Source organism: Ips typographus, linkage group LG2 (assembly GCF_016097725.1).
Source record: "Ips typographus isolate SLU linkage group LG2, UJ_Ityp_2.0, whole genome shotgun sequence".
NCBI lineage: Eukaryota > Metazoa > Arthropoda > Insecta > Coleoptera > Curculionidae > Ips > Ips typographus.
The window spans coordinates 11,210,508-11,238,354 of NC_138423.1; the positions used below are offsets into that span (position 1 = coordinate 11,210,508).

The 27,847-nt window shown below is 32.7% G+C and overlaps 2 protein-coding genes and 1 long non-coding RNA gene across 6 annotated transcripts in view; 1 reads left to right on the plus strand and 2 right to left on the minus strand.

Moving 5' to 3' along the window:
- Nucleotides 1-20,784, minus strand: part of LOC145724509 (uncharacterized) — a 55,450-nt gene extending 34,666 nt beyond the window's left edge. For 3 of the 4 annotated variants that reach the window (XM_081972836.1, XM_081972835.1, XM_081972831.1), the window contains exon 1: nt 20,465-20,784. The gene's annotated coding sequence lies outside the window, so the exon portion shown is untranslated. Of the gene's footprint in view, nt 1-7,370; nt 7,513-20,464 lie in introns of all 4 variants that reach the window. The other variant, XM_081972832.1, reaches the window with a different exon arrangement.
- Nucleotides 7,809-8,298, minus strand: LOC145725335 (uncharacterized). The gene is made up of 2 exons (XR_014177228.1): nt 8,008-8,298; nt 7,809-7,949 (listed from the first exon to the last, which is right to left on the minus strand). It is a non-coding gene; the product is annotated as an uncharacterized LOC145725335 (long non-coding RNA).
- A 314-nt stretch (nt 20,785-21,098) lies between the features above and the next one.
- On the plus strand, nt 21,099-27,456 carry Fnta (farnesyl transferase alpha). Its single transcript, XM_081972848.1, has 7 exons — nt 21,099-21,270; nt 21,982-22,161; nt 22,297-22,420; nt 26,369-26,599; nt 26,657-26,857; nt 26,918-27,158; nt 27,250-27,456. Exons 2-7 carry the CDS (start codon nt 22,026-22,028, stop codon nt 27,322-27,324), a joined length of 1,008 nt encoding a protein of 335 aa, XP_081828974.1. The 5' UTR covers nt 21,099-21,270; nt 21,982-22,025; the 3' UTR covers nt 27,325-27,456.
- The last annotated feature ends 391 nt before the right edge of the window (nt 27,457-27,847 follow it).

Here is a 27,847-nt window from a genome sequence, read left to right on the forward strand (position 1 = left end):
AGGTAATAAGGAAAATGAAAAATAAACTCTTGGCCGATTGAAATAAACAACAATTTCAGTTAAAATATGTTAAAAACGAAACAAGTTAAAAATGTCTAATTTGGCATATCGATTAGAATCATTTATCTAGAAGATATTCCGGTTTCTCAGTTTGCATCAAATCAATCAAAGGAGGTTAGTAAAGATTGATAAAAATGTATCTAGAAGGCTTTTTAAGGCAAATTGCAGCTGAATGGATGTTTTAAGAGACTGCTATCTAAAAATATGTAATATTTTTTACATGAAAGATATGCTGCACATCTGTTATAATATTAAAATAGGAAGAAAAAGAATCACATAACACAAATTAAGATTAAAGCAAAATCGAAACATTCTTGGTCGTTAACAAATTGAATGAAAGTAATTTTTCGACAAATCATAATTTGATGTGTACCGGGTGACCCAATAAGACTGTTCCAAGGCCATATCTCTATGTAATCGGCCATAAATGGCTGGAAAATATTTTCAAGTTCTAAAAATGACCACCAGAGGCCGTAACTGCCATCTTAAATTTTTAAATTGCATTTTCTATAAATTTTGCACAATAAACTAGAGTTTTTTTTTTTCTCATTATTTTAAAGCGAACCAAGTTATCTATCATTTTCGTAAAAAATAAATTTCTGTTATTTCAAAAACAAAGATGGCGTGAGGTGTTGAATTGTTTTTGCAATAACCTGCTTTAACTTCTTAACGGTTTGACCAATTTTAACAAATTCAGTACTGTTGAAAAGAGCATTTCTTGGGCAATAAGAATCAACCAAAATATAGTTAATTTAGTTGAATCTTTCTGCGCCAGGGGGCTACTTTTGACACCATGACTCAAATTCCAAAAAAAAAAAAAAAACAAATTGAATGATTTTGACTTTTTCTTTATGAAAGTGTAGCCAAATAACATCCAAATAGGCCAGTGAAAACCGTTTTTCAAATTCTCGTTCCTAACCTGAAATATTGAGAAAATGAGATTATGAGATATAGTCGAGGAACAGTCTTATTGGGTCACCCGGTACGTCTGTGTTATCGTAAGTAATTCGTAAAAATAAATTAATTTCACGTAGATTTTTTCAAATCACTGTACGTTTTTCAAAAAATTGAGGATTTACGGTTGTCAGACTGGAGAGAGAGTATCTGGATTAGGTTATTTTGAATTCAGTGCTGAAACTGTAAATGTCGCAAAATACTGCAAATCAGTCTGTTTCTGAATAATCCAAACACTAAATGTTGAAGCAAAGTAAAATCATACGTCTAATTCCACAAAAATTTGCAGATCTCCATGTCATATTCGTTTTTGGCCTCTCAGTAATTACTTCAATGTCATACAGACAGTTTCGCATAAATTAAAGCGAATATAAGACTCAGAATAAATTTCCTTCCGAAAAGTGCCTCAAATCAATTATTCAAATATCAAAATATTAGTGAATTTTTTTAAGACCATTTGTCGTTGATTTTTAACGTTGTGCTTCAATTTAATTTTGTCTCAATATTAGTTGATACAGCTCGTACATACTCTAGCAGTAATAAAAACTTACGTAAGTACCTTCAAAGGCTATTAATTGAGCTTAAATCAATGCAATTTAACCGAGAATTCCGAAAGCTTGTAAAGTTATAATTAAGAATTCCAATGCTTTCAGCCAGCAGTCGCATATTACAATTGTCTATTTTTTAGTACTTAAAGCCTAAAAATTTAAAGAAACTGGGTTTTTGAAACTCATCTATTTAGTTTGTGTTTGCAAAAACTTCTAGACTTGTACAAGATTCTATAAAATTACGATAATGTGGCTATTAATCTTTTCAGCTCCGACGGGTTGCCTGAAAGATAAATTACTAGTGCTTGCGCCAATAGGTACATTCGGTCGGCGATAATTTATCAGCAAATAAGACGCATACTTAATATACATATCAAATTGCATAAGATTGAGAAAATTGGCAAATTAAAATTCTTTTGAAGCTACGAAAACGTAAAAGCAGTCTGAAATACCGCGGCAACTGAACCAAAACCCTAGAAAAGCAAATAAATAATCCGTATGGGATTAGTAATAGACAAACCAATAAATTTCACTTCTTCGGTACAGATTATGCAAAAAGACCTTTTACAGAGGAATGCAAATTAAATAGCGCTGCGGAATTTGCATCGATTACGCAGTAACAAGTACAAAAAACTAGTCTAATCAGTTTAAAACCACTTGTTCTCACCTTGACTAGTACCATTCTTTCCTGGTATAGATATAAGGTCGATGGAAAATACGTAATTGTCTCTGATTTTTCTAAACTACTTGAGACATGTGTCCCATTACATAACCGAACAGGTTGAATAAAATATCCTTTATAATTATAAGCGTTTTTGTCTGGGAAAGATAATATGTTAATGGTGACATAAGATTTATGGCTGGTCTATGACCACCGTGGTGGATTGAGGATGAATTCATTAACATCATCAAATCCTTTATCAGGTTACAACTTGTTTTACATTGCTTATTATCCGGAAGCTAGCAAAACAAATTACAGCATCTGTAGGTGGGTCTTATTTGGTGGCGATGGAATTCCTTGAAAAATTGTTGAAACTTTATATTGAGGAAATCACAGTTTACATCTAAAAACCTTCACAAAATGTCGCACACTCAACATCTGGGATATCTGAGGGCGCAAATGGTACTGAAACTTTGAAGTAGATTAGTTTGTTATTGCAACAACGTTCCATTATTTTTTGTTTTGTGTACCTCGTTGTTTGCAGGATGTATATTATACACCTTACATACATGGAGATCATCCTGTTCCTTTCAAGTCAGATCCTTTATAGTTTATGAAAGCAGCAGTACACTTTTACGTTATGTGATATTGGAAAGTAATAAGATATCTTGAATTGTCAGTTCAAAAAGGGTTTTCTCAAAGACATAATGATTTTTTTTTCATGATATAAACTGTGCCGTTGCTTCAATTTTAGGAATTATGCCAATTTAAGATAATTCTATAGGAATAAGTTGGTTAAGTCAGGAAAACTTGCCGGTTACTCAATTGCACTCCTTTGCAAAAGTCATTTTCTTGGATATTGCAGATCTACCTATAGTAACAATTGTTATTGGAAAAGTACAATGTGAAAAGTGCATCATCATTCTATTGATAATGTAAGTCTTACTCATTTACGCTAGCATTTCTTGATCTTTTTGATTTGGTTAAACTTTAAAACTTCAGTTTATCTGAAATATAATTTCCTTCTTAAGAGTACCAAAGTTACACAGTTTAGTTAACCTTGTAGTTCACTAAAACATATATGTGCATTTTAGAATTGACAGTTAATCTTTACAAAAAGCATGTCAATAACGAGGAATTTCTCTCCAGTTTAATTAGAAGTTCAAACATTGACATCTTATAGATTGATGTTTAACCATAACCTATACAACCGCCCCTAACTCGATTTATAAATTACGTCGATAAGGTTAACATTTGCTTGGAACAAACAAACCACCAGACACAGAAACTTATTACAAACAGTAGTGATAAATTAAATTAAACCTTATTAATACTAATTGCATTATTAAAAGTTAAAAAGTGTTTAAGTCAGTTTTATAAATAAACTTCTGTTTAACTAAATATAATTCTGAACCATTTTTGATAGATCACAATTGCGAATATCTCGAAATCCTTAGCAGATACAATAAAACAGCAAAGCAGAATCGAAATGATAAATAAAATTTCAAATTTCAACATTCTTTATAGTAAATATTAAACAGTATACATGGAAGTTTAATTTTTATGTCAGGAAGTGTACAGGGTATCCCAATAAACCAAATAATCTTTTTTATTTATAAATGTGGCAAAGAGAAATTACTGAAATTAATTTTCAGCTTTCTAAATCCACCGCTAGGGGTCGTTACGATACAACTAAAATGAAAAATGTCCAAAAACCCTTAAAATTTAAATGGAAAGGTATGGTAAAAATCTCATAAAAGTAATCCCCTATTCTCTACGAAGAATTTTCCTATTTAACTTTTTTTTCTATCTCTTCAAATAAAGTGGTGGGAGTAGTCCAAAGTTTGCTTTGTAAGAAATGAAATATCTCGAAAACGGCTAATCGTAGAAACTTTGTTTTTGCGGCATTTTAAAAAGCATTTTCTGTTCTGCAGAGTGTCCCAAAACAATGTTCCATTTAGTTTTCGGTCTTTTCGATAGAGGGCGTTTTTACGAAAATTGCACTTTCATCTTAGATATCTCGAAAAAATCAAATGCAATGGTATGATATGATATTTTAATAAGCAAAACATCTTTATTCAAAAATCGAGCTCTAGACATGTGTACTAGTTTTTTTCTATCTAGCCAGAAAATGGAGTTTTCCTGTCAAAACACACTAAATCCGGACACACTGTACATTAGATGTGTTGATAGATAATAATAAATAAATAATTACAATAAATATCTAACAATTATTAATGAAGAAAATTACATAAATAAAATGGAATTTTAGGCAGATGGAACCATCTAGTAATTGAAAATTAATTAATATAATAAATTGATTTAATCAAATTTATTTCTGTCTTCACTATCACCTTCTTGTAAAAATATCTGCAATAATTGTAATGATACGAACATTAACTCATATAATTACCGTTAGTATGAATCAAGTAAATGGGAAGTTATTAACACATATTATAAACTATAGTAACCTACTTTTTAATTTTTTTTTATAATTAAGTTTCTTCTTGCCGCCGGCCTAGTTTTAGCGACGAATATAATTAGGAATTTCTCTATTAATAATTACTAACACACTTAAAGGTTTCAGACTATAGGAAGTACTGGCTGTTAATGTTAACGACTGTTCGTGCAAAACCTACACCCAAAATGAACAGTCATCTATGCTATGCATTAAATCGTCATTAATCAATGTTAAACATTCAATACAGCCGTGAATATAAATAGTATGGGTATGGTATCCCACATTGGCGCCTCATGAACTAATCCTACATGAAATGGCAATCCGGGAAACAAGGACTTAATGACTTGAATAAATCTTTAACAGGTTTCATCAACCATAGAAAAGCTCATTAGCGTTCGTGAATGTTTCAAAAGTGTAGACGTTATTTCCACCCCCGATATCCGGAAAACTGATGGTATAAATAAGTCGCTTGTACTTGCACTAGCACGTACATGTTTAAATCGAGAATGGCATTTTAGTTCCTTCCTTTTATCGTGGGTAAATGAGTGTTTGTTTCTAAAATAAACAGGCTATAAGTCAAGTATAGTGTTCCGATGGGTGAACGAACCACTACAAAGCGGATTTACCACAGTGGTGGCGAATAAAAACTGGCAAATGTATCGATTTTATTAGCCAAGCAATAATCATTAAATTAATGTACCGATCATGTCTTGAGTAAGGCTTTTTCAGACGGGAAGCTAAAACTTGCACAAAAAATCGAATTGCCAATATGGAACAGGATATTGCGGTTTTTGCATTGAATCTCTGCCAGAGAATGTTTGATTTATTTTGTAAAATTAATTGCTGATCGGGGAAACGTTTACCCAGTTTCACAAAACTCTAAATTTTTTATGAATGCTTTATTCATTAATAGTTAAACACCCTGATAAAATACGCAGGCACAGTTAACGATCAAATATCCTGAATTTTATATGTATTTTTGCCCGAGCGTTTGATATACAATGTGTCCCAAATTGGTTCTACGTGTATTAGGATCTCGGTAACCGTAAGAGCTACAGAGTCGGTTAAATGGGGAAAGTTTTGGAGAATTTTATGTGAAAGTTATTTCCGGTTTCCAAACTAAATTATCTTTTTCCGTTTTCTGGAAAATTGGGAAAACGTCAGAAGCTGCATTTTAAACAATTGCTTACACCTTTTTAACAAAGCCAAAGAGAGTTTTGAAACTCAGGCATTATTAAGGCACTAAGGCACTTTTTTACGTAGAACACGATGATGTAATTAGAAAAAATCTATGGTCATTGGTTTCAGAGATATGGATGATAACTTTGTAAATTCTCATGGCCGCCATCTTGAATTTTTGCATTTTTGGAAAGCGTTTAAAACATCCTTTTCAATGATGTACCTGTTGACGTGACCATAAAAAGGTAGTCTGAATTACAAAAATGTTTAAAATCGGATTTAAGCAGTTATGAAGGAACAATTGTAAAATACAAGACTCAACCAAAAAATGGTAATTTTTGAGCTGGCAACACTGTACAGGCAAAGTGACATTATTAAAAACAGTCATGTGATTATAAAATAGCTATTTATGTAACCAGTTACGAAAAGATCGATTTTGTGTAACGAATGAAGGTTTGTGTAACGAGCGCAGCGAGGTCCTACAATTTGAATGAGTTACACAATAAGACATTTTCGAAACGTGTTGCATACATAATTTTTTCTAATTTTGACCAAAAAGCGGTAAAAACCATCTTTTAAAGTGATTTAACACAAATATTCACTTTCATAGCACCTTGTATCAACAGTGACAACGACATGTTATGATGGATGTCGTCCATATGTTTCTACGGAAATGCATAAAAACAGGGAGTGATGAAATGAACTTTTCATAACTAGTTACATAAAGTGATACTTTATGTAACTAGTTACATAAAGTAAAACGTTTTGTCACTCTAATCAGTTTTGAAAAGTGTCACTTTATTTGCCAAAATTAGAAAAATGTAGTTTTCACTGTTAAAATTCGTTAAATTTAATTTAGACAGTTGGAAAAGCCGAAACCGTAAAATATACGTCACCTGAATAAAAATGCAATTTTTGAGCTGGCAACATTGTAATGACAAAGTAGTACTAGTCAAAAACACACTTTTGACAGTGGTAAAAGTTGTAAAATCTACATTCCACGTGATTTTGGAAAAACAATTTTTGAGCTGGTAACATTGAAAAGGCGCACTAGTCAAACATAGTCAAGTTACCATAAAAATATAAATTGAACTGCAAAATCCGATTTTTTGAGAAAAAAATTGTCACTACTGTCGTTTAACTACCAATAGTTCTGAAAACGTTCCAATGAGTTTATCAGTTTTTAAAAGTGGTTTTGACATTAAAATTACGGTAATATTACTACTGGTTGGAACAAACCTATAATATCGCACGAAAGTTTATTTTAAAAAGAAAAGTCTCTCCGCCTCTGTCCCGCTATATTTGCATTTAGCCGTGTTATTTTGAGACTCACCGACTAACTCAGTCCCAGTCTACACCAGCCCAAGTTTAAAATTAGCCACCGGAAGTAACTTTTTCAGCTCCACTTTAAAATTGCTCTTGAACGATAACGCTTACCTCGACACCTAGCGCCGCTACCCTAACTTAAGTGGTTCCGATTTAAAAATATGTTCCTAAAATTACTCACGAGATTTCCCATTTGTTTCCTTGGGCCTGACACTATGAAGTGTCAGGATATAAATCGTCTCAAAGGCAGACAGGACCGTTATTTTTGGTTTTCTTCTTTGCCCAGATGACACGCAAGATTAGTCGGATGTCCCATTTGAAATCTGGAAGTTTTATTAGTCACGACTATAAATCTGTGACGTGTCACTTTTTTCACGTATAAACGCAGACTTGGTACAGTTTTTGATGATTTTATCATTATATTTAACATTGGTATAAACTAATAAAAGTAGACTGGCATAGTCTCCTACATTATAGTGACGTAGAGGAAAATATGTTCCGTTAATGTGGGTTTTAGCTTCCCCCTAGGGATCAGGGATGGGTAAACACCCTAATTTTGTCAATTCTAATGGAGCTCGAGTGCCACCTTTGTATTTTTTCTCAATTTGATCAAGGGTGGTTTATTATACCCCTGTAGTGGGTAAGGTTTCATTTATTATACTTGTCAAAATACATTCTACACTTAAAGCAGCACATGTGGTTGTGTAATTTACCAGGTTCCATGTGCGTGTTGAAGTTATACAGGGTGTCCCTGAAATGACTGTACAACACATCCAGAAATTTCTTGGCCAAAAATAAGGCGGTCTAGCCAAACTTACCTACTGTGCTGGGATTTACACAAACGTCGCACATTTGGACTTACCATTTATCATAGATTTTTGTTCCAGTCAATTGATTTGACATTATGACATTTTAAAACTGTATCTGGACCTGGATTCTTGTCGTTAATAGGAGAAAGTTCAAAACATTCCTCTAATGTGTCTATTTCCATTCTATTAGCACGTTTTAAATGTGATTTTGAGCTGAATAGGCGAGAACATTTTTCAAGAAAATTAGTGACAGTTCTGTCACGTCACAGTTCTTTACCAATTATAATTATTTGAAGGTTATGTAGCTGTTTTAGCGAACTGTCATCATCACCTGTTTTATAGGGTAGGACAAAATTAGGTTAGAATCGTTGTTGGTTTGCTAAATTTTAAAGCTTTTTGATTACAAAAATAGCTATTACTGTAATTTAAGTTGAAGTGTCTACGTAGTATGTTATGGTTAGGTTATTTTATGACACTATACAGGGTGTTTCTAAAAGATCTGTACAAAATCCTATGACATATTCCTGACATCAAAATAAGCCAATTTAAAGCAATTTTCCTTTGTCCGAAATTGCTCCGTCTTCGAGATACAGGGTTGTTTGTTTGTTTGGTAAACCAGGGGGCAGCGCCCTAGAAATATATAGGCCTCCTGTAGGCTGTCCCGGTTGTTGGTAGCTACAACAGTCCAGTCGACTTTATAAAGCCAACGAGTCTGCTAGGACTTAGCTCCTTGATTGCCCTGGGCGTCATTATTGACTGTCCCAGGGGGCCATTCTTGAAAGTAGGGAACGGAATTCTCAAGAGAAGTGTTGATAGAATGTGACAGAAGAAGCCGAAAATTTCCTCGTTTCAAGAATACCCACCCAGGAATGCTGTCCGCGAACGAGTGAAGGCTGGACACCACATTAAGATGTGTCCTGCCGACTCTTCCTCTTCCAAGCATCCTCGACAAGTAGGATCCTCGGGTATACCCATCAAGTACTGATGCCGGCACAGCTGGCAGTGGCCAGTCAGTAGGCCGGTCACCGTCCTTAAGTTCTCTGTGCTTAGTTCCAGCAGGTATTTCGTATTTTTGACTGAGGGGCCAGGGGCCACTGATGAGTTCTTTGGTCTGCCTCATACCTATAGCGGAGTCCCAGCGTTCTTGCAACAGCTGCTGGGCTAAAGATTTTAGCGACTGGATCACCCTGCTATTGGCGATCCCCACAGTCCGCTCTGGACCAACAGGCACTTTCTGAGTGCCCAGTTTTGCCAGTCGATCCGCCTCTTCATTTCCAGGAATGTCCCGGAAACCACACAAGACGTATGTCGTTCTTTTGGGCCAGCTTTTCCAGGGTTGTTTTGCACTCCAGAACCAATTTGGAGTGCACTACCTCAGCACTGATTGCCATGATGGCAGCTCGGCTGTCAGAACAAATGTTAATTGTGTCTTCCTGTCGCGGGCCCGAAAGTAGTTCTAGCCCACAATACAGGATCGCAAGCACCTCAGCCTGCAATACAGTAGCGTGTATACCCAATGCAAAGTGCATCGCTGTTTGGCCTGTCTCAGAACAGACACCTGCCCCCGTCAGCCCCCTCTACTGGATCCATCCGTAAACCAGTTGGATCCATCACGGACGACCCCCGGGGCAGCTCCATTCTCCCACTCCACCCGCTCGGTAATTACAACCTTGAGGAAGTTTGAAGGCTGTAGCCTTCTAGGCATATGGTCACTACTCATAAGAAGTATTGGGCACCGTTTAGTGGCCCAATCCCATATACAAGTGTGTCCATACGTGCGTACGAGATACAGGGTGGTAAAGTTCAAAAATAAAAATAAAATAAAAATCGATTTTTTTAAATATAATGTACATTTTGTAACGTATTACTTTCAAATCTGGTCCTCTTAGGGTTTTTTTGAGACACGAAACGCGAATTTGGACACATTTTTACTGCGGCCGTTAGATAGCGCTTTACAGTGTACTTCTAATGGTTTTAAGTGACCGTAAATTTTTTCTCGGTGTAATTTTCTTATTTATTTTTTAAGAAAATGATGTTTTAAACATTTTAAAGCAAAAAAGATACTTCTGCTAAGAACCGCTTATGTAAACCGTTATCAAGTTATTTCAGTTTTTAGTGTTCGATACTGTACCAAAACACTGTCACCTGAAATTTGTCCAAATTCGGGTTTCGCATCTCAAAAAACCTCTGGCTACCAGATTTGAAAGTAATATGCTACAGAATGTACAATAAATAACAAAAATTAAGATTTTTATTTTTTATCTTCACCCTGTATCTCGAAAACGGAGCAATTTTGGACTAAGGTAAGTTGCTTTAAATCGGCTTATTTTGCTGTCAGGAATATGTCATAGGATTTTTTACAGACCTTTTAGAGACACCCTCTATAGTACTAATCACTCAGAGACACAGATTACCATCAGAAACAAGCGTTGTCTTTGCTATTATCACAGTCTATTGTTCGTGGTATCAGTTAGCACCGTATTTATGTCATTGGTGCTTTTTTTCTATCATAATATAAACATACTAACAAACACTCATCTAATTTTTTATCTGTAAAACTGAAAGAATCTAGTTGTGGAAACATTTGGGTTTTACTTGGTCCTCCGCTGATGATGGACCGAAACCGGTTCACAAAGGATCAATAAATATTTGCACGTAGCATAGGCTTTTACTGAACCACCCTGTGTCTATATTGACACGGGTAGTCACATGACCAAATTTAACATACAGGGCATTCATTCCAAATGTTCCGAAACGGTCTACCTTTTCCGCAAGGCATCTCTTGATCGTCAATTTGAATTTTTAGGACCTAGGTCTTTAGACCAGCGACATGCATCACCTTTTGGTCCAAAGAACAATAGGGGTTATTGTTGGCTATAATTCCGGTTAATACCCAATTAGAAGATGGATTAGAATTGGGTTTTCGATCTAACAAAACCGGTTGACATTTCCATATTTTCGTGTCAAGTCGCATGGCAAGTTGAATAGAAAATGGTTCAATTAAAGAAAAGATAACGAGGAACATTATTAATGATGGTCAGATAACACATCTCTAAACAGAAATATTCAATAATACATTACCCAATCAAGAAGTTATATGTCTATCTAGATAGATTTTGTAACCATACGTGATATTCCAAAATTCTAAAAGGTCTGTTTGCAGAGGTAATCCCTGACTGGTTTCCAACTCAGAAACAGTAAATGTCAAGTTTCATTGGTTGAATGCTCACGTGACTATGACGTTTTCTGACTTCTGGCCAATGGACGTCTCTATTTCTCTAATTTCTAATTGGAGATTCTCTCTACGAACAGACCTAATATTTGTAGCTTTCATCTTTTGGAAAAAGGTACACCGTTTCGAAACATTTGGAATACCCTGTATGTAACGTTCGTAGTTTTGGAATTCTATACTCCAAAATGACACTGTATCTGAAACTGCTACCAAGATCAAAATTTAAGTATTGTGCTAATCTCAAAAACTGTTGGCTTTATCAAAAAATGCTTGTGAAGTCACGTGAGTTTCATGACCTGCAACCAAACTTATAATGGATTGTAATAAGATATTTCTAAGCTGATTTGTCTCATTAAAATACAGTACTGTGGTACTGGTATCAGAAATTAAATAAATTAATTGCAATTCAAATATTTAATTAAACGGTATAGAAAGCAACAGTATCAACCTTGTTAGAAACAACCATTATTTTGTATTTATTAATTTTTATTTTTGAATTGCTTAGCCTGATTTACAACTGAACAAGCAATCATTTAAATTAAGTCCTCTCGTAATCACTGACAGTACAAAAGAGAGAAACAATCGGACATTATTAAGCGCCTTGCACAATGCCTTTGACAATATCAGGCTTCCATCTTTAAAGACGCTCATTAAACTATAATTTTGTTAAACGATGTCTGCAATGATTTCGGGTTCACTTACACACAGCCGCACCCAGCTAATTAATTGTTAATTCTTTGGTGAACGGAAGTTTTAAATTGCTTTGGTAACTCCGCCATAGGATGGTCGAGGTGGGTTGCACTTTAATACAAAGTGGTCTGTTTAGAAACCGGAATGTAACATCGTCATGTGTGTTCTTTTTAAGTTTGCTTTCTCTACCATTTATGGTTAGAATTTTAACAGAGATAACGATGCAGGAGTTTCCTATACGTAAGAATTTATTGATGGGAATATGTCTGGTTCCGACAATAAATAAATACAAGGCGTGATGGATAATGTAAATATATGTAGCAAGTAGTTTAACTTGCTAGCATAAGGTAAATAGCATTATCTTGTGTAAATAGAACTTTCCAATAAACTATGATTTTTTTCCAATTCATTAGTGCAATGATGCAAGAAAATAACCATGCACCAAACTTGTTGTTTTAGTAATAAAAGAACGCAATCTGGTCTTGCTCAGAAAATGTTTTTCTTATCTCTTTTAAACCAAGAAAAAAATCTTTGTGAGAAACACCGAAGTATTGCAAAGATAAATAGATGTGCCTTAAGTTACGCTTGACTGGTTGCTTGAAACAGTTGGAGTGGTTTTTATTGGTTGGTTAATTTTTATTGCCCTTTTACGACATGCAACAAATAAAGTACCATTATAACTCAACTGACTAGCCTTAAAAGAAATTGGCACAGCATGAAGCCTGCACTCCAATATAGTGGGAATATTAGGTAAATTGATCCTTTCACTTAATAATTCGGTTGCATATTGAGATAAAGTGCATTAGGATGTTAGATAATTAATTGAGTAATTAAGTGATCACGATGCAACAATCTTTCCTTATGGTTTAAAAAATTGTTAAAGTAAATGCGTATTCTCTTTCTCATGTTAACTAATTGTGTCCTTAATTACCTGTATGAGCGTTTAGGTACCAAGCCGGAAATAAATAAATAATAAAAAATGTTATCGCACTTTTAAAATTTTTGATATTTCCAACAATGTCTGACTAAATATGAAGAAACCGTATGAAAAATTCTGCAAAAAAAAATCATAAATAACGCATTGGTTACCAGAGTAAAATAGAAAATTTCTGTTGTTTGTAAACTTGTACTTGTTACAACGTATATGACATGGTATAATGGATTTAATTTAATTTAAATTTCTCGAATACTACATTAGTGCTGGTTTTTTTATAGGGCCGGAAGTACTAAAAGGTTCAGTATTAGGTTAAGTTATTGTATATACAATCACAGTTTAAGGACCGGTTTAGTTATACTGCTGTCAGAGTGACGTTTCTGACTTAAATCAAGTTTAATGCCTGTTTGTTGTCGAGTTAAGTGCAAATAAGTCTCTGTATTTTTTTCTTTTTCTATTAAGGCTTAATTGTATAATAACGACTGAACTATTTTTCTGTGTTTGGTGTATTATATTTACTAATTTTCTGTTGTTCTTTCTTTATTCAAAACGTCTTTTGTCAGTTTTGCAGGTTACTTGACTAGTTCGATTGTTCTTAACTTGAATTTTGAAATATTTTAACACACGATTTGATATAAAAAATAATTTATTTTAGATTATTAGTCACTACAATAACATGATTTTTTTAAAATTTCTGTTTAGTCAAATTTCTATCAAATGTTGAAACTTCTCAAATTTCAAATTAAAAATGTGAATTCAATATAATTAAAATCGATGGTTTTAATTAAGTTGAAAAGTTTTAACTACTTTGAAAGCCTTGATTTTGACGTATTTAGGTACTTACAATTTGAATTTTCAGATCACGTGACTGGTTCGATCAATTTTAACTTAAATTTTATTAAGATTTCAAATCTAAAAGATCTAATTTTAGTTTGATAGATTTTTAAATGAGAGTTGATTTAAATTATGAATTAGTCACGTGATTGGTACGATAGTCTTTTACTTCAACTTTTGAAATAGTTAACTAATAGTTTAAAATCGGAGAGACTGAATTTTAAATTTTTGGTCATTTTGTGGTTTTAGAATGTCAATTAATTATGTTTAAGGCCACCACACAAATTCAATTTTTTGAAACTTTTCATTTTCAACTTGACTTATTACGTTACTTAACATTTTTAAATTTGATCTTGAATTTTTAGATAAAGTGACTGATTCCATCATTTCTAACTTAAATTTTTCAAACTTTTACTCAAATTTTGAAATCTGAGAGATCCAATTTAAGTTTATTGACAATTGATTAAAATGATGAATTTCATTACGTCACGTGATTATTTCAACTGTTCTTAAAAGGTCCAATATGATAAAACTTTCATTTGCTAATTGACAAACTATCCAACAACACATCACATTTCCAACACCTCACAGGTTTACCTTGTCTCAAATTGATTTCTTTAAGTATCTAATGGGAACAACATCGAAATATTTTTTCATGGTTTTGAATAGTTTATATTAAATTATTACCGACGTGTTTTTGCGATTTTCATTCAAAGTAATAATAACTAAGAAAATAAAGTTTTTAAAATGCTATGACGTCACATGTATTGTTTCACCATTTGGCAACGTTGATACTTGTCCTGTCACTACTACTAATTTGATGATGCTTGATACTACTAATTTAATATCTTTCAAAAAAATAAGATATTGGAATCAGGTCCCGTAATTCTAACCTAACTCTATTTTTATATTTTTCTGTCACATATCAATACAGCGGGCAAATTATTTGAATTTGTTTTCTCAATGTATTGTTCCATTTTAAAATTTAATATTAATTTTAATTATGCTTCTGAAAGTAAAAACAGGAATCATAATAAAGAAGTGAGGTTAATTTTAATTCGTATATAATTTTCAGTTTTGCCAATCATTTTAAATGATATAATTTCTCCAAAAGCGAATTAAAAAAGATTTTACTAAAATTTCCCAGAATTTTTTTTGCCATTTGAAGATTGAAGATTTTATCTTATATTTTTGATGATCTCAACGAACAGAATTTTGTCCTTGGATTTTTAAAGCATTTTTATAATAAGTCAAAATTCAACTCATGAACTTATAGCTTTATGGAGTGGTATTTGACAGTAACATTGTGACACATTTAGATATGTTCAAAATGTCAAAATTTAACTTCTAAAGCTATAAAGGACATATAACATATTTAATACGAATTTAAATTTTTTTTAAGTGTGTTTTAGTTTAATAGCTCGATGGATCCGATCCGATCCGATTTTGCCAGTTGACACAAACACGCATTTGTATGTCCCTACTGATGCCAAATTGAATTTGTAGACCTAAAAACAAGCATTAAATATGATTGTATGTAATACAGATTGTACTGATGGTACTCCCTATAAGTAATGTTTTATAATTTTATAGCTTTATAGAGTTGTATTTGACAATTACCACCTTTATTGTGACAGATTGAAACATGATTAAAAGATACCTAGAGAGAGAGATACCTACACATGACAAGTGTCCAATTTCTTGGTTGTTGTTTTAATGAATAAGTTAAATTAAGGGTTGTATTTGTTCAGATTTCAAAAAAATTTAAAATTTTTCCCAAGGGCTGTTCGAATTTTCCAGAAACTGGTATTTTTTTCCCAGACTTCGTAAAAACTGATCTGATTTGAACTGATGATTGGTTATGTTGAATTATTTGTTCTTTTCTGATTGTCAATGTCAATAAAACCACGCCGGCCTTTGTCTGTTTATTGTTTATTGTCTCCGTTGCCTTCACAAATTGAACAGAAACAATGTTGCCAAATAATAAGAGCATTCATGTGATGTCACACGCACAATTTTTTGTTTATTTCACGAATATGAATTAATATGTCCTATTCAAATTTTGGTCTGTATGTTCCTATATTATCTTTAAGACAGAAGCAGACTTTTAAAATACAAGATTAGAGTAGCAGTCACTATTTTTAAAATTACTACAATGATTTTGCCTTTTAATCTCAAGTGGCTTTTTATTAATGACTCAAAAACAATTTTCGCAATTTTGTTGATATTTTATAGTAGAGTTTTGCTACAGTGCCTCTTCTTTTCAACATCAAAAGTAAAAGTATCTACTTAAATTTACCTAATATCTTGGAAATTGATATATTTATAGAGGAATCAGTTAACATACAAATCTGTCAAATAGAACGTGGAACAAGATATGGTTATTATTGATCAAAATTATTTTTAATATCAATATCGTCAAAACTCAAAAAACCTACTTGTGGTTTTACCAATAACATTAACTTATTAGAATCCAATAATTAGCTGATACTTGATAAATCTTACTAATGAAAGGTAAAATCTTGTTCCACACTAATGGATTTAATCCCTCTATGTAATGTCAAAAAGTGTGACTACTTCTAATTTTGCTCTTTAATCAATAGGATTTTATCCAATCTTCAGCTGAATCATCATACCCGCACCTTCCATTCACTATATTATCTCGATTGCTTCATAACAACTCATTACACTGTAACATATTGCAGACAAACGCTCATCCACTGACTTACTTAATAACCAGTTGCACCACAGGCATAATTGTGATTTCAGAACTATGGATGCGTGCAAAGGAAGTACCATGTAGACTTGCATATCGGATGTAGGTATTTGTGAAATTTATCATCTTTGCAGAGAAAGCTAAACATTATGGTTTATTAACTTTTCCTAGAACGCGAGCATCAGTAATCTTGAGGTAAATGTATGATATTACAAATTCCGATCTCGAGGAATTTGCTTAAGTAATGAGGCTGTAAAGGCTGGATAAAGTTGCCAATGATACCTGGCTGTTATGTAAACGTTTTTTGTGTATTGGGGTAGAAAAAATTAATAAATAAGCGACCACTCAATGTAATGACCTATAAATGTGTTAACATTATTTAAACAGCTAGATGAATTTATTTATACTGCGATAAAAACTTAATCTTAATCTACTATTTGAATTTCACAACGTCTAATTGGTTTATCGTGGTAAGTAACCTGATTCAGTGGTTAAATAATAATCACATTATATGTTTTAAATATGCCATTCAATTTAAATGGAAATAAAACCGCAATTCTGCAAATCAACACGTTAATGGTAGCAGAATGACCTTACTTTCTCATTCCTGTGTTTGAAAAAAGGTTTGCGTTCAACTCATATAAATCAATGGAATGGGTACTAGTTTATTGTTCTTTTAGATTGGTACAGTCGCCGATTGCTACTAATACTAATAGTTCCATTCAGAATATTGTTTGTATGTATTGGAAATGTTTCAGTGATTAAAGATGTGTTGTTCAGCTAGAACCTTTTTGTGTAACAACGATAAATGGGAACTAAATAAATATTTACAGCACGAAGCTGGAATGTTGTATCAAAGAGAAAAATCTGATTTTGTTTATGATCTTTGATGAATGAGAATTGATATTCCCGTGAAACCGTAATTGAGAACGAAAAGGGTTCAATGCTTTTAAAATGTCTGTAAAATAGAGTATTATTGCATTTCTGTAGGAAAGTATGGTAAATACCTAGGTATATAAAAGTTTCGAGGAGAATGATGAAATAACACTTGCGTGGACTCTTTTCTTTGAGGTTTTCTTGGAAGATCACGCAATGAGTGTTTGACTAAATAAAAGGTCTACAAATAATCACTCAGTTTTTTTCAATCCTGATATTGTCGCCTTAACAAGATTGAGGATGGAAAGTGAGTTGGGAAAACCCTGTAAAAAGGAAAATGCTTCTTTTGTAAAAATGACATGACAAAACACTAATATTATACACTAATAAGTTAATATACTTTAAAAAATGTAAACATTCTCCAAATTGAGATTATTAAGTTCGATGTCGAGGTTTTAAAATTTCTTGCCATTTTATACTACAGAAAAATTCCATGAATAGAATAGATTAGATAGAAAAATAGAAAAAAACGCTGATTACCGACGAGAATTCTTAAAAATGTCAAGCTACTTGACAAAATATGAAGTAGGGTAGGTTCTCCCTTGTAGTGCGAACCAATGAAGTTTAGAGATTATCCCTAACCAAACATCAAAAATGTCACTGTATTCATACTGTTTGACATTAAGTCAAGTAATTACCAAAATTTGCTTCTTCTTCTCTAGCTCATATGTGCAGAAATTGCGTAAATTCCAGCACAATAGGCGTAGTTTGTGATTGGCTAAAAAAAGCAGTTTTCTCCTTGCTGCTTTTTCTTAACCAATCACAAACTACCATCACCGCTGCTCGGACTCACCATAATAAGTCCTAAAACTGTCAAATCTATCACTCTTTAACCGCCCCATATTTGACAATTTTAAAGAAGCATTCACTTTTTTAAAAATCGTTTCCGTTAAAAACTTAATATCTCAGTTTTTAATCGTATTTTTTTTAAATTGCAGAAAAATTTTGAAAATTTCGTATAACCTCAATTTTTGGGGATTAAGCGACTGTAAAAATCTCAAAATCTTCGTCTGGAACTGGTCTTTCACTTCATGCTAACCGCAACACGATTGAACATACAGTGTGTCCCAAATTGGTTCTACATGTATTGGGATCTCGGTAACCGTAATAGCTACAGAACCGGATAAATGGGAAAAGTTTTAGAGAATTTTATGTACCTAAAACTTATTTCCGGTTTCAAAATTAACCTTTTTCTGCCGTTTAGAAACTAAATAATACCATCATCAATTACATCATTGAAAAGGATTTTTTAAGCGCTTCCCAAAAATGCAAAAAGATGGCAGCCATAAGAATTTACAAAGTTATCATACATATCTCGGAAACCAATGAAAATAGATTTTTTATAATTACGTCATCGGGTTCTACGTAAAAAAGTGCCTTAATAATGTCTTAGTTTCAAAACTCTCTTTGGCTTTGTTAAAGAGTGTTTAAAATGCAGCCTCTGACGTTTTCCCAATTTTCTGGAAAACGGAGAAAGATAATTTAATTTGGAAACCGGAAATAAGTTTCACATAAAATTCTCTAAAACTTTCCCCATTTCACCGATTTTGTAGCTTACGGTTACCGAGATCCTAATACATGTAGAACCAATTTGGGACACACTGTATACTGGGTGTTCAGAAAAACAATAAAATTAATAAAATGCTATGCCAGAAACTGCGTTCAGCCAGTTCTAAGTGGGTGTAAACCTAGACCACTTGTTTTTTTTTAAAAATCTTTGGTTTTTGCAAAATTTCCCTAATTCTAACCATTTCCAGGACATTTCAACTAATTTTTACTTTTTTTTTTAAATTGCATCACAATTTTTAAAAAATTATATCTCTGCTACTTTCGTGGGCTTCAGCGACTGAAAAAAAGCTCAAAATGTTTGTCTTGACTGCCCTTTCACCTCGTAGTAACCAAAATACGATTGGACATATACAGAGTGTAAACCTAGTTCACTGGGTGTAGAAAGTCATTCTGAACATTTTTGGTCTGTTGCAAAGTTTCCGTAACTCTAACCGTTTTTAAGATATTTCAATTTTATATTACTTTTTTTTTGAAAATTGCATCAAAATATTTAAAATTCCGTATCTCAGCCATTTTTTTAATTTCAGCGATTGTAAAGGGCTGAATATGTTCGTCTTGGACTGCTTTTTCCCCTCTTGCTAACTGTAACATGACTGAACGTATACAGGGTGTTCAAAAAAGCAGTTAAATTTGAAACTAACTCTTTGACAGTTGTGAACCCGTTTACCCGGTCCAGTGGCTGCAGAAAGTCATTTTAAACATTTTGGGTTTCGTTCAAAAATTCCCGTTATTCTAATAAAAGTTTCCAAACTTTATTTAACTTTTTTGGAAATAGCATCAAAATTTAAAAAATCTATATTTTCGTTATTTTCACGACTTCAGCGACAGTAAAAAGCTCAAAATGTTCACCCAGAACTGCTCTTTCACCTCGTGCTAACTGCAATACAATTGAACATACACAGGTATATACGTGTTCAGAAAAACAGTTAAATTTGAAACTAACGCTCTGCCATTTGTGACCGTGTAAATTTCTGCAACTCTAACCGTTTCCGAGATATTTGACTTTCTCATTTATATTTATAGATATTATTAAGATCGATGGGACCAAGTAAAATTAGAAAGCAGAATAATTATTGGGAATCAGAAAATTTGTAAGATATCAGATGTTTGGAAAAACACGGAAACTTTAGTTATTTGGTGGTTCTCATTTGATCAAGTACCTACCTAATAAAATTTACACACATTCAGACACTTAGTAAAGTAAGCAAAAAACAATACTTTTTTGCATTTTTAGCTGACTTAAAGAGCAGGTTGATGATAAATAAAGGATACATGCATAATGGTATCATCTGCAAATTAGTTAGGTAGCAAAAACTAAGTCACTATAAGTTACATAGAATTATGCTACCTTATTATACCTTTTGCCTAGATAAAAAATATTGACTCAATTCTTCACTGCAAGGTTATTAACGCATCTGGTAGAAATCATAAAGTTATTGTGTTTCACTCTATTTAATAATATCCAAGAGACCTAAATAATTAATATATTAGTATGGCAGGTACCAAGCCAGATAGTTCCTTCACTAAATCACATAAAAAGTAAAGTACTACTTACAATTTTAGTATAAGTCACCCATCATCAAAGGAAGCCCTCGATAATCCAAAAATTAAAAAAAAAAGTCAATGAACAACAATATATTTTAATTCGAACAACCTTTTGCATATAACACTGCTTCCGAAAAAAAGCACGAAAGAGAGAGCGGCACCGGGCACACAATTTGCTGAAGTTCTTGCGACCGTATATACAGTACGATGTTTATGTTTTGTCTGCACGACCGACTCTATAGAACGCCGCCGGCTTTTTTTCCTACCTAAAAGCGACACTCTCCTTATCGCACCCAAACTAAACAGTATTCGACCGTCTTTGTCGTATTCGTGCATTCAATGCAGAGGTGGTACCGTACTCCCTTTGTCAGCCAGGGTCGGGCGGTACTACGCCGAGTGGTCGCTGCCTGATGGTACGGAAAACGAAGAACAAAGGGCACGAGACTGTGTAGGTTGTGTCCTCGAATTGTTTTGTATTTTTCTATGCATGTAGGTACTATACAAAGCTGTAACTTTGCATTTTTAAAATTATTCTAGATCGGTAGATAAAGAGTCATATAAGTTAGGTCCAGTTTCCAGGTTTCATTTTCCAAGGTCGAATAAAGGTACCATCAACCATAAATCACTTTGGTATAGTGTAGGAAACAAAATCTTAACTGTGAAATATCAAATAAGCCAATCACAGGCAGTTTTAAGCGTGAGATATAAACTAGACCAATCACAGGCAATTTTAAGCGGGAGATATGAAATAGATTGTTTACAACATTGAAACAAACTAACACTGGTTTAGCAGCTATTTGACTTCTGAGAGAATTGGTAAGTATAATTCCAATTAATCGTAGAAAACGATTGTAAAATTCGAGCGTATTGTCCATATCATTCTTTATATAAAAGTCCTCGTGTGATAGGGACATCATATCCACCCTTATTGTTATTGTACAATAACTTATTTTATAATGAAGAAAAAACTAAAACTCATGAGTTTTAAAGCTGAAAAGCAACACCATGATTATTTATTACATTTATTCCATATTATTGACAATATAATTTTATAAATGACTAGAAAAAATAATTAATTCCTCAAACAATTTTAAATGAGGCGAATAGTTGGATTAAATGTGATCTAGCTTTTTAACGCTGGTTTTGTATTATTGTAGCTATTTGAGAACCTGGAAATAATAAAGTGATAAACGGAAAAATGTATCTGCTTTGGTTATCATTAATGTAGTAAGTTTGCAAGACAATATGCGGCCAACTTATGACGTAGACGATAACAGCGCTCGCTGAATGATTGGACTCAACCACGAGTTTATTAATTTAAAAGACCGAAATTGGTGGATACTCTTCGACTGGTCTAATCACCTTTTATTTCAGTTTTCACTTAGGTTAGACCGAAATAGCACTAGTAGAGTGTTTTGACAGTCGCAATGACAATGACGTTTATCTCTCTGTCCTCTGTCACTGTAGTGTCTGTTCTGTATTTATTTTGCAATTTTGTATAGAATAGAATTTTTGAATTTTTTATAGGATATAATATTTAAAAAGGCTTTTCTACTAAATTTTCACTCAAAATGAGCGACAGTAGTAGTGACGAGGGCGAAAACGGCCACATTTTCTATAAGGACCGGCCGGAATGGAGCGATATTACGCCCTTAAAACAGGACGATGGGGAACACCCAGTTGTCTCTATTGATTATACCAAAGGATGTGAGTAAAATATGTTAAACACCTTCAATTAGGTCAATTTTTAAGTGCTAATTGCTTGGGGGAGTATTTATTTTAACAGGGGTTCACAGAAAACACAGAACCAAAGATAATATTTAGGTTGTGTTTTTATTTTAGTTCAGGATTGTTTCGACTATTTCAGAGCCATAGTACAAAAAAAGGAGTATTCAGAGAGAGCTTTAGAGTTAACAAAGACAGCAGCCAGTCTAAATCCTGCTAATTATACTGTGTGGCAATACAGGTAAGAATAATTGTTAGTGCAGCCTCCCAAGTTTAAGTTTTATGTGAACTGTCTGAGTTTTTAGTTAGGTATACAATTAGTGATGAGTCTAACTTATGAAGAAACTAGTGATTAGTTTAATTTATGAATAAATTCAACAATATTGTTGCTTCATATTGATTTATGTAGGTAACTGTTGCTAAAAAGTATATGAAAATAAAACTGAGAAGTCTTCATGTGACTATAATCACTGTTATAAATGATTTGCTAAATCTTTAATTGGCCAGTTTTTTGGAATATGTTTTCAAACCCTAAGATCCATCCAAAAACACAAATAACCAGAAGTCTGAAAAACCAATGTTTTGCCAACCCTGTAACTTAGTATCTTTACTTTTTTTGCTACTGATGATGCTCTTAAGTTCAAATCTTCAATAAAAGTGTTTAATTATATGGCCAAATTCTTTCAGATATTTTAAAGGTAGTAGAAGCTGGAAGCCAGGCTTGAAAACATTTAAAATATGATTTTGAAGTGAATTATTCTGAATTTAAATATGCAATGTAAATTACTAACTTTGCAGACCATCTTGGAGATTACAAAGTTAGTTTAGGTGAATTTCAACTTTTGATTTTATAGCTCTAGAGTGTCGTTTTGAAATTTTACTAAAAATTTGAATATTTATTTGGGTTTTTTAAAATTGATTATCTAGTTAACCATTAGGTGTGTTTACTAGTTGTTAAATTGGTTAGAACTTTTAATTTACCCAACAGAGTAAAAGTTGCTAAAATTTCAAAATCTTTATGTTGCCAAAATGATCACTTCAGAATAAAACTCCTATTGGAAATAAACACTATAATCAGGAATTATTTAAAGACAAATACAAAACCTTTGAACCTAATTAGTAGAATCTTATTGAAACCAAGTATTCATTAAAAATAGAACAACTGTTCTACATTAGTCCTATGTGTGGCCTGTTCTACTAGGTATACTTCTGTGTTGTATGACTGTTGTATACCTACCTTTACTTTTGTGTTTATACTGCATGTATGCCATATGAATAAATAAGAGTACAGGCCAGCACAGGGTGATTGTTTATATTTTACTCAATACACAAATGGTATATTCTGAGGCAGAAAAATATTGATATTCTGTAAGTTGTCATAAAAAAACAACTAAAATCAACCTTAGGCCAGTCAGGAGAGAAAAAAATTAAAAAATATTTTCTTTTTATAAAACCTGAAAAGTAACCAACATAACATAACCTTAATAAAACACATATTTTTGAAAACAGAAAAATAAAGATTTTCTATTGAGGGCCCTTTTCATATATTTTTTTAGTTCATTTTCTTAAAAAGAAAGTTAAAATTGGTTGGTTGTAGAAATCCTTCATTTTTTGTAGCTTTGTTTAACAGAAAAAGTGGTATTTAGTTTTCTTGGTGGGAAACTAAAAATATTTAAATTAGCAGAGATATGCTTTCACACTATCTAGCAGAAGCCTAGTATTTTCAGCATTCTGAATTGTCATTGGCTAATAACAGGCTGACTAGCCAATGACAGTTTAGAACGCAAAAAATACGACGTTTCTGCTGGTTAGTGTGAAGTGAAAGCAGTCTCAGAATGTTAACTGTTTCATAAAATGTATATAAATAAAATAAAATACACTACAAATTTGCGATTAATAGAACAATTTACGAAGATACGTTAAGTGTTAGATTATTCAAATAAATATGATATTGGGTATGAATATCTTAGCAACTATGTTTAAGTTTCTAATATTCAGCTAAAATTAATGCAGAAATTACTTTCAGATGATAGGATTAATATTGTACTCTTATATTATTTGGTAGATTTTTCTAACAAAGGACCACTACATTACTGTTCTCGCGGAGTGAGTTTACCGGTGTGTCACAAAGGCTACGTCATTTATAATCATATGATTCAAATCAAGTTTTCGTCAACAAACCTGTTGTGTCCATATTATAGAAAAGGGCGTGTCTAAAGCTTCGTCACGTTTAAAATTTTGCGTGTATTGTCAGTCAGAAAGTAGAGATTTTTGGCTGCAAATTTGCACTAAAACAACCTCATACCAAAGCAAATCAAAAATATCTTGACCAAAATAACATTTTTTATTTATGAGAAGTCTCCGTTTGGATCATAGAATTCCGTCTAAATTTGAAACCTAATTTATTTACCAAAATTCGCAGAGATGTATCACCAATATGTAGTATTTCTTTAACTTTAAGCTCTTGATTTAAGTTCCGGATGGTTACATGTTTCTCTAAAATAAATACAACAAATTAAAAATTCAATAAGACATTCTTAGTGATGCTGTAGTATCTCATATCTCATTTTCAGGTTGCAATTCACTTATTTTATATTTTAAACCCGCTGGAAAACATTTTAGACGCTTATTTTATTTTTTCTATGACTTTATTATTAATATGTTTGAACAATGAAACAATGAAATGTTAATAGATGTTTTTTACAAAAGTAGATATATTTTACTATTATTAACATACTATTGTTGTACATATCATATAATGTATTTCGAACATCCATTTTAATGCTTTCAGATAAATTAGTGGTCTTGACCCGTCAATAACGTCTAACAGATGATAAAGCTTCTAAAGGTCCTCCATTGGTTTTTTCCAATTCAAAATATTCACAAAGGTTAAGAATTAACTGCTGGGCTTGTCTGTGGAGAATTTTTCCAGGAATTTTCTAAAAAAATACTGTAATAATAAGTAATTCCAAATTTACGAAAAACCAAATGGGTAAATGAAAACCATAAAAGACACTCCCACTTTTTTTTCAAAACAGGTTAGTGCCAATTATGGTTAGATCGTGACAGCCGACATAAAAAAATAATAATATTATGAAAGTACTTACAGAATGTTCAAAGCGTAGAAACAATAGCTCTTAAAAGAACTGTGGTGGTGTGGTAAATAGAAAACTTTATAAATGATTAACAACACAAAGAAACGGAAAAGAATTAATAGTAAACAAATCAAATAAATTTCGATAGTTTTCAAACTGATAATGTCTGAAATAGAAGCGCTAATCAGTAAATGTTTTTTTTTTTGGAAGACATTCACTTAGATATTTACCCTTTCTGAAAGTGAACAATAGACAAGGATGTAGTCAATAATGCATGTGTACTTCTAAATCACAGGGGGATGACGCACGGGTAAACTCAGTCCGCGAGAACAGTATGTAAACCATAGTGCATATTAAGGTTTAAATATAAACTTTTTAAAATTTAGGCATTAAATTAAAAGGAGCTATTACATCTTACATTTGGATATTACATAGCTAGTAAGTTTATAAAAAGCTTAAAAAAAGTTAAATTAGCCAGGCAAGGTTCCCTGTGACCTAATAAGAGACAGTTCAATTTTATAACGTATGTGGAAGTCTAAAGTCAGAACGCGAAAAACTCATTGGTCAGGTATTCGTCTCTCTCGTGAAAATATCTTATTACAGGACAGCTCTTACTATTGTTTGAACGGTATTTTTTCCAGCAGAAGATAACTCCTTAAACACGAATCACTATAAAATAAACATAAAACAACCTACAATTTCAGTTCCGTCTTCCTTGACCCTGACGTTGGGTTAAAAATTAATATTGGACATACTACATCCAAATAGTCCATGCATTCCGTCTCACTCAACTCACTATAAACCAATAAACAGAAGAGGGATAGGGCACATGATATATGGTGTACCAAATAAGTATGGTTTTTACTACGATTTGTTTCGCAATAAAATGTTGCGTGTTACAAAAAAAAAAAATTGGTGGTTAATATTTTTTTGTCTACTCTTAATTACAGCAAAAAAATTTTTTGGTTTATGACCCGAAATTTTCTTCATCGGTCTTCTCACTAGACCCCTCATAACTACTTTTATTTCACCCTTGTTGTCTGTTTATTACATTGTTTTACTCTGATAATTTAGTTATACACAAGTATTTTTAGAAGGGAAATCCTAAAAGCTTTGAATAAAGACCTCTACGAAGAATTGAACTATATAGAAAAAGTCATCCTAAAACAAACTAAAAATTATCAAGTGTGGCATCATAGGAAAGTTTTGGTTGAGTGGCTGCAAGATCCCTCAAAAGAGAAATATCTTACTGAAACTGCATTAGCTAAAGATGCTAAAAATTACCATGCTTGGCAACACAGGCAGTGGGTTATAAAGACATTCAAGTGGGTATTTGTAGTAAATAATATTTTTGGTGATCATATGTGCATGTTTTTTTTTAGTTTATATGAAGGAGAATTAAATTACGTTGATCAGCTTCTTCAAGATGACGTAAAAAATAATTCTGCTTGGAACCAAAGATATTTCGTTGTTAACAACACTACTGGGTTTACACCGGAGGTTTTGGAATGGGAAATTGATTATACCTTAAGTAAAATTAGGACTGCCATTGAAAATGAAAGCGCATGGAATTATTTGAGAGGGTCAGTAAATTTACCCTGTTAATGGTGTACCAAAATTACTAATTTTGTCAAACTATTTAGTTTGTTACTGCACGCCCAAGAAGGATTGAGTCGAAACAAAAAAGTTACCGAATTTTGCGAAACTTTGTTTGAAGAGGGAAATAGATCTCCATTTTTGCTTGCTTGTATTGTTGACATGTGTTCTGAGAGAGCAGCCGAAAATGGAAGCGGGGATAACAACAGCAAATACACGGTGGCCAGAGCCAAGGAGCTTTGTGATGACTTGGCAAATAAATACGATACGATAAGGGCAAAATATTGGGTAAGTAACTTTATTTGGACAAGTTACAAGGTTAATCAAATTTGACCAAACTTGTGGACACTTCAATGATGTCTTTAATTCAATTTGTTAGATGCACATTTCTGAAACGATAGAGAGGCAAGCGAAAGGAGAGCCGGTTGAGGAGGCTAGTAGCAGTGCAAATTAGCTTATTATACGTACTTATACATGTTTTGTGAGAATTGTGGCCGTGATTTAATTTAATTAAAATTTCCTTTGCATTTACAATATTCAATGTTGATTATCTTCTATGTGTTCAATTAGATAATTATTTAATTGATTTTACTGTCTTTCTATTTTTAACAGCTTTGGCAATATGAAAAAAACCTTGCAAAATCATGATCTTTAGAACAGATATTGCTTGCACCATTTTTTGGGACTATATCAAGTTAACATAATACTTTATGGTCTACAATTTGTAGTCGGTTAAATGATCGTATTGATTATCGCGTCTGTTTTGAACGGTTGCACATTTGACTAGTGGACTTTCACACCAAAGTAGCATGCGACCTGCAACGTGTTGCCTGGAAGCAGGAAGCACAAAGATTTACTTTCACACAAAAGTCGCATAGCGCTAAAGCGCGTCTTCATTTATGACCAGTGAACTTTAGAAACGTATGAAAATTGTTGTGAATGAAAAACATTTTAAAATTTGTACCGGATAGTAAGGC

Coding starts and splice junctions, on each gene's coding strand:
- Fnta (XM_081972848.1), top strand. CDS start 22,026: ATGAGCGACAGTAGTAGTGACGAGGGCGAAAACGGCCACATTTTCTAT. Junction 22,162..22,296: donor TATTGATTATACCAAAGGAT/GTGAGTAAAATA, acceptor TTTTTATTTTAG/TTCAGGATTGTTTCGACTAT. Junction 26,858..26,917: donor GCATGGAATTATTTGAGAGG/GTCAGTAAATTT, acceptor CAAACTATTTAG/TTTGTTACTGCACGCCCAAG.